Below are 7,500 nucleotides of genomic sequence, written 5' to 3' on the forward strand. Positions count from 1 at the left end.
TCGAATAGGAAGCTCTGGGCTGACGTGAGCTGCTTCCATCTCAGAAACTCCCTGTGAGCGAGGCTGATCCGTTCTCACTGAAGAAAAGGAGACAGGACTGTTGGGTTTGTCATTTCAGAATTGCTGGATAACATGGAAAGAAGTTTCTTTACAACATGTACATGAGAGGGGTGCCTGGGGTGATTGAACCCACAAAGACAGGAAAGGAGATGGGGTAGGGCTGAGGTCACTTAATCAAGCTCACTTTCTCTCTCATTCAGACTAGGCACGCCCACAGACAAGCCCTCGCTGGCATCGATACGAGACCCGCTCAGCCCGCCGCGTTTCGGCGACAGCCTCGCACACTTACAGCGACGAGGCGTTCTCGATTTCGCTACCGTTGACGCCTTCTTTGGCATAATGGTGGGATACGCGACGACTCTCAGTCGAGGCTGGAGACCACAGGACCGGGCAATCTCCGTAGTCTCGTAGCACCGCCCCTCGAAATGGGCCGAGCACAAGTGCGACCATTTTGTCGGCTTCCTCCAGCGGGCTCTCGTCTTCCGGACGAACTCGGTCCAAACCCGGGCAACCTTTGGGTCCTTCGGCCACTTGTGCAGTTTAAATCTGCCCTCGTTTGTGTTGCTACAGCCAGCCGCGACACATCGACGGGGCATGACGACCGATTTAAAACGAGCTGTCTCTACACTGCGGAGGGGAGGGGACAGGAGGGGAGGGGAGGGGACAGGAGGGGACAACAGTAAAAGTCAGAAGTACGAAAATCAGTTCCCTCTATGACATCATCAAATACCAGAGCGTGAAAAATGTACTTTTAACTTCAAAACGAACCATTTCTGAATCTTAAATTGGGCTGATCAGATCTGTTTTTAGAGGCGTTTAAAAGAGCAGCTCGGCGTGAAGTTCGGTAGAGGTGTCTGGGTCCCCCATTAAGAGTTTGAAATGCGCGCTGCTGTTGCTCATTACGGTGCAGTTGAACTCGCCCTGCAGGATATACAAACACTTTTAATTTATGAAATGTATATTTACAATCCCGACACATACAGTTAAACCAACATTATCCGTTAATGAAAACCTATTGCATCTGTTTTTATGTTCTGTTTTAAATTTATTTAAAAAAAAAAAAAAAAAAAAAAAAAACTTACCCACTGCTAGATTCTAATTTCCACGCTAACTCTACGCCAGACACCTTGTCCTGTTTGCGTAATTAAAAAAAAAAAGTTTTTTTGTGTGTGTGTGTTGCTCACTTTCTGTTTTGTTCTGTACTGTAAACTCAAAGTGAATTAAGTGCTTGTTTGTCTCTCTCTCTCTCTGCAGTCGGACTAGGTTGCTGTTTCTATCTTTGCTTGTATATAACCTTGTGTTTCGTATATAAACCTCTGCAGCTAAAACTATTAACAACACACAAGCTCTCCCAACGCGTTAAGAAACCAAAATGATGATGCGGTCTCGTCTAAATACGAGGCAGAGCCATTACTGAGCAGCAAAGAGCGAAACTGGCGCCATTTCGGATCCACCACCATGTCAGATCGCATAGTGAAGCATAGCAACTGGGAGCCAACATGGCGGACTCTGGTGTCCAGTTTCATAACCGCGTCTTTCTCCTCTCGATCACGCCTGCCCTCCCCTCCCTGCTTCGGCAAGGATCTTTGCGAATACAAAACTGAAAAAAAAAAAACAATGCAAAGGGGAAAAGGCGAGTTGGTTTGTTTTGCAGTTTCAGGTGCAAACTGTACACAAAGCACTGACCGAAGTAAACAACTTTTACTCGATTTCTATCAACTTTCTAAATGTGCATCCAGAGAAAGCAATACAAATACATTTTCTAAAGACAGTCGGTGCTTTAACCGTTCAGAGCAGCGCTCTCCTCCCTGATCATCATCTTCTTCTTCTTCTTCTTCTTCTTCTTCTTCTTCTTCTTCTTCTTTCTTCTTCTTCTTCTTCTTCTTCTTCTTTAGTTAATGGCCACCAAGCTTTTAACCAAAGCTTACTGTCGCCACCTTGTCAGTGTACTTTTTCAAATTCACAGCTCTTTTACTGCAATGTCAGACCCTTTGTTGTTGTTGTTGTTTTTTTAATTAATTTTTTTAATCTCCTTGATTTTTCTATCTGATTTCCCTATATACCAAACCATATCCCTCCCTAGTCTATTTCCAACCCCTATACCGTCCTCACTTCCCCTGGATCTAGCACATTCGACCATAATGTGTTCCACAGTTGAGGGCTTGAGTTTCTGCTGACATCATATGCTGTTCTGGACCAAACCCAGCAGAACCCGGACTAGAAGCACAAGCTGAATGCCATTGAAACAATCGAGGCAGTGGCTTTCATATAAAGCTGGGCACTGTAAGAGAAGCAAAGCAGCTGCCCAGCCCATTCTAATTGTAATCAAACTGGACCAACTGCAGCGACTTGATGCAACTATGAGTATTGAAACTATGAGCAACTGAATAATCGCTGTGCATGCTGTTCTGGCAGGCGTTTCATCTTTTGTTTAAGTCAAAGAGAATAGTGATAGATAACACAACCAGAGCATCTCATCAGTAAACCCATCCTCCACGAAATCACAATGTCCTGGTTTATTGTTTATTGAATATAACTGCATTAGAAACGTGTTTCCTTGAACACATTCTACCTCTCAAATGAAGCGGGGCTCTTCAATTCATATAAGATTCTCATTTGTAGTCTCCCAACAGCAAGAGGTTAGGGGTATAACAGTAATTTTGAAATCCAAAGTCCCTCTGAAGCCACTTTCTAACACGTGCTGCCTTTTCTCTCATGCATTTTTCACACGTATTACCAAATCAAAACGTGTTCAGCCCATCATAGCATTGACAAAATGGCCCTCTTACAGTAATGCATAATATCTTGGGATGAATGCATTTTACAAGTTTGCAATACAACAAACTGCTGAAGCAAATTATGTTTCATAAGCCACATTTTAAAATGCTGCATTCACACGTTTTCACTTGATTTTAAGTTACTGTGATGGAAATGCATGAATTATGATGCATGTCTGGGGTTTAACTGGTTGGTTGCAAACACAGTTTTACTTGAAGTATCAGAATGGCTGAATGTGACAGTATCTTTTACAACTTGGTTTCCATTAAATGCTTGTTTGTTCTGTTTAACAAAGTAAAAGAATACTAGACAAAAAAAAAAGTTTATTCAGAAGCGAAATACTTTGGGAAAAACTACCAGATACTTCAGAGATAACTAAATCAATACCTGTAAGATCTATACAAACTGTATTTAGACAACAAATATCACTCCTTTATGCCTTGGAGGGATGTGCAAAAGTCTCTTGAAGAAATAAAGCAGTCTGATGAAGGATACAGAAGAATACCAATCCCGCGATGGTCCCTGCGCCGCGGTCCAGCCTGGAGGGATGCAAAGAGAAGCCCAGCGTTTGCACTTTGCTCCAGGAGTTTAGCCGTGAAGAAGCCAAGCCGCAGCCCTGCCTTTGCAGCGATGCGACAGTCTTTTCCTTCTGGTTTTAATGTAAGAGCGTTTAGTAATCGACGAGGAGTGTAGTTGCTGTGTCAGTGCAGACAGAAAAAGGTGGATTTTCAGTGACCCGTATGGAACTTCAAAATACACCCTCCTCTGTGAAAGATGCACAGCTTTCATTACAAACAGACAGGACATGTGGCTTAGCCAAATCATATACACATTATTGTTTTTATAAGAAATAAACATCCCGGCACGCCTCTCTCTTACCAGCGAGAGTGTCTCCCTCTTGGGAATGTGTGAAAAGTGCCTGTTTTGTTTGAAGCTCGGATCAGACTCATCATCTTGTCTTTGTGAAGGAATGGGTTTTTTTTTTTTAAAGTTTTATTCGTTTTTTAATGACATTAATTTTTTGAGCGGCAGGGTTTTTGTCTTGTGAGAATGTCCTGCTTTTGAAGGTGTCTCACCAGATGAGAATGTTCTGAACATTCAGCCTCCAGGGTTTCACTGCTGTATGAATTAAACTGTGTTTTTTAAGTCTTCTTAATTCACTGAAGCTCTTCCCACAATCACTGCAGTGGTGTGGTTTCTCTCCAGTGTGAGTTCGCTGGTGTGCTTTAAGGCTGTCTATTCGGATGAAGCTTCTCCCACATTCATTGCAGTGGTGTGGTTTCTCGCCTGTGTGGATTCGTTGGTGTTTTGTAAGATTTCCTAACTGAGTGAAGCTTCTCCCACAATCACTACAGCGGTGTGGTTTCTCGCCTGTGTGGATTCGTTGGTGTTTTGTAAGATTTCCTAACTGAGTGAAACGCTTCCCACAATCACTACAGCGGTGTGGTTTCTCTCCTGTGTGAATTAGTTGGTGTGTTTTAAGACTACTTAACTGAGTGAAACTTCTCCCACAATCACTACAGCGGTGTGGTTTCTCCCCAGTGTGAGTTTGCTGGTGTTGTGTAAGATATTCTGATCGAGAGAAGCTCTTCCCACATTCCTTACAGCGGTGTGGTTTCTCTCTTGCGTGAGTTCGTTGGTGTTTTGTAAGATTTCCTAACAGAGTGAAGCTCTTCCCACAATCACTACAGCGGTGTGGTTTCTCTCCAATGTGAATTAGTTGGTGTGTTTTAAGACTTCCTAGCTGAGTGAAACTTCTCCCACAATCACTACAGCGGTGTGGTTTCTCTCCTGTGTGAGTTCGTTGGTGTTTTTTAAGATTTCCTAACAGAGTGAAACTTCTCCCACAATCACTACAGCGGTGTGGTTTCTCTCCTGTGTGAACATGCTGGTGTGCTTTAAGATACTCTGATCGAGAGAACCTTTTCCCACAATCCTTACAACGGTGTGGTTTCTCTCCTGTGTGAACACGCTGGTGTCTTTTAAGGTTTGATAACTCACTGAAACTCTTCCCACAGTCAGCACAGGGAAATGCAGTCCCTCCTGTCTGCTTTCCCTTGCGAGTTTTAGGAGCGCCTAATCGCCGGGAACTCTTCCCATCTTCAGTAGAACAAGACAAGGTCTTCAAGCTGCCCTGGGTTTCAGAATTGTTCACACACGCAGAATCTGCAGTCTCTGTACTCTCCAGAACAAACGACACTCCTACAGAAGGAATCTGGACTCTCCAGTGTTTTGCATTCTCTTCTCGGGGTGTCGTCTCTCTGTGTTTCTTGCTCTGCGGTTTGCCACTGGAAGGGTTTTTGCAGTAGGGTGATGCAGTGGGGTCCTGCCCTCCTTCATCGACATTACAAGCTAAACAAAGAAAGAGGCAAAGGTTATTATACAGCATTTATTACATTCACTGTTCTGCAGGATTTCCCCTCATAACCACGAACAACCCCTAGTGACCTCTGATGACCACAAATTTAGAGAATAGTGTCTCCAAGCAGAGAGGTGTGTCTGGGAGCTCCCCTGGGACACGCCCACCAGCTGGTTAAGGACCAATCTCCAGCAGCGATCCCCTGCAAACAAAACTCAGGGGCAACACGTCACGGGGAAAGCGTGTTCACGCACACGCCAGAACCACGCCACGGCGCTCTGCGTTTTGTTATTAATTCAGTGGGTAGAGAAGGCTGTCACAACCTAGTCATACTTCTGGTGACTTTTACAACTTCAAAAAGACAGCGTACAACACAGCGGCTTGGAGAACGCTTTTGCAAAACTAACGAATATTCAAAAGACGGAATCTCTGAATCTTGAAGGATTTCCAAATATGGCAATTCCACATTTCTCCCAGCGCTATTATTAATGAAAAACGAAACAAGTCCGCATAGAAGACTGCCTCAGACACTGAGAGTAGAGAAGAGTTTCACGAGTGAGAGGCGGGATTTTGATAAGAACTCTGAAAGTTTTCGTTTTGTGAAAATGATGGAGACATGATTCCAGTACAGGACTCTCCTCTTCAATGCGGATCAGTTCCAGTGCTACGATGAATGGAAACCATCCTTTGTTTTTGTGCTGGAGTTACAGCAATAGAACAATACACCCTGCCGTTTCAATCTTTCTTTTGTATTTTTACCTGAAAGGTGTTCCCATTCTGCTGATTCTAGCGCAGGACTCTCCTCTTTAATGGGGACGGGTTCCAGTTCTGGGGTCTCCTCTTTAATGGGGACGGGTTCCAGTTCTGGGGTCTCCTCTTTAATGTGAGAAGATGCCGTTTCTGATTCTTGTCTCCTACCAAGATTTACAAATGTCACCTCAGCACCTGAAAAGCAGAACAGTATTCAATTTATTTTTTGTTTTTCAATGTTGTCCCGAATGACCATAAAACAAATTTTATTCAATTTTGCATTCTAACCTGCTGTGCACATTGCAACATGGCATCTAATGCAAGAGGTACCGGCGTTTACCATGCACTCCTTAAATCAATAATTAGCTAAGGAAAGCCTGATAAAGCTTGAATAGAGCTGCAGTGCACACGGTCTGGTAGTGTTTAGAATAGAACGCTGGTAAAGTGCTGTGGGGGGAAGGCTGGCCAGCGGCAGAAACAGCAAACAGAGAACTGCAAGTTCAGAGCCCTTGCACACTTCATTACTCAAACACAATCGCTGGAACAAATACACAGTTTGAAACAAACGCTGCGCACAGAAACTCTTCAAAACAGAACAACCGCACCAAAGCGTCCGCTGTCACAGTGTGTCGTTTCTACAAAACACGTCCCAGGATATTTACATGAACGCTTGCTCCCGCAATGGCAGGTTAGTCTGAGTACAACAGTTCCTGTTTAAACTACTCTAGAGAATGAAATGCCGTTTCCGTGGAAATGAAGTAATCAATCGTATCACAGAGTGACAGGGTGTTGCCACAAGCACGTTCCAAAAATGCCGGGGAAATTACTGATGGGGAATGTAAACAAACTGGACAGCTTCTGGTGTACAGTGAAGATGCCAAAAACTAAAATATCCCTATCCCTAATCCCTAATGTAATTCCACAGGCTCTCTTCCCCTCTTTCAATAAAGCCCCTCCCCTCTATAGATGTGCATTCCAGTTTCCCTCACCTCTCTCAGTGACGCTAGAAGGTGGCGTTTCCTCCTGCAGGATCCGCTCATTGGCCTGGTCGCACCCCAGCTCAGTCACTTCCTCCTTGATCTCAACAGTCCTGTCTGCAGAAACAACCCATCGAATAGGAAGCTCTGGGCTGACGTGAGCTGCTTCCATCTCAGAAACTTCCTGTGAGCGAGGCTGATCCGTTCTCACTGAAGAAAAGGAGACAGGACTGTTGGGTTTGTCATTTCAAATTGCATATGAAGTGCTGTTACTTGAATTTCTGCAGAAATCACACTTTATAAAGCCATATTGTGTATTAATCCAGTAGAATTTAAAATCGCACATCAAGCCTTATTTGAAATGCTCTTGATATCTGCTGCACCTTTGCAATATGAATTCCTCTGTGTCCTGCAACAGACTGACGCAGCTTGCAAAAGGCATGCATGTGGGGCTAAAACACGAGGATTATAATATATTGTAACGTTTGTTACATTAGATAAACCTTTAACATCAGACAAATCAAAAACCTATATTAATAAATGAGTTTGTGTGGAACATATGAACTGGGTTCAATT

At 43.8% G+C, this 7,500-nt stretch overlaps 2 protein-coding genes across 3 annotated transcripts in view; one reads left to right on the forward strand and one right to left on the reverse strand.

Annotated features, from left to right (window-relative positions):
- LOC121305937 (zinc finger protein OZF-like) overlaps positions 1-7,268 on the reverse strand; it is a 15,172-nt gene extending 7,904 nt beyond the window's left edge. The window contains exons 1-4 of one of the 2 annotated variants that reach the window (XM_041237625.1): positions 1,143-1,882; positions 829-981; positions 350-687; positions 1-77 (exon numbers count right to left, since the gene is read on the reverse strand). The exon at positions 1-77 is cut by the window's left edge and continues 121 nt beyond it. In XM_041237625.1, the coding sequence (XP_041093559.1) occupies positions 1-77; positions 350-656 (384 nt within the window). In that variant the 5' untranslated portion in view covers positions 657-687; positions 829-981; positions 1,143-1,882. Of the gene's footprint in view, positions 78-349; positions 688-828; positions 982-1,142; positions 5,191-5,956; positions 6,143-6,936 lie in introns of those variants that run through there. The other variant, XM_041237624.1, reaches the window with a different exon arrangement.
- Positions 1-7,500, forward strand: part of LOC121305860 — a 189,323-nt gene that overhangs the window by 55,942 nt on the left and 125,881 nt on the right. The window lies entirely within an intron of this gene.

Source organism: Polyodon spathula, chromosome 45 (genome assembly GCF_017654505.1).
Source record: "Polyodon spathula isolate WHYD16114869_AA chromosome 45, ASM1765450v1, whole genome shotgun sequence".
In the NCBI taxonomy this organism is placed as follows: domain Eukaryota; kingdom Metazoa; phylum Chordata; class Actinopteri; order Acipenseriformes; family Polyodontidae; genus Polyodon; species Polyodon spathula.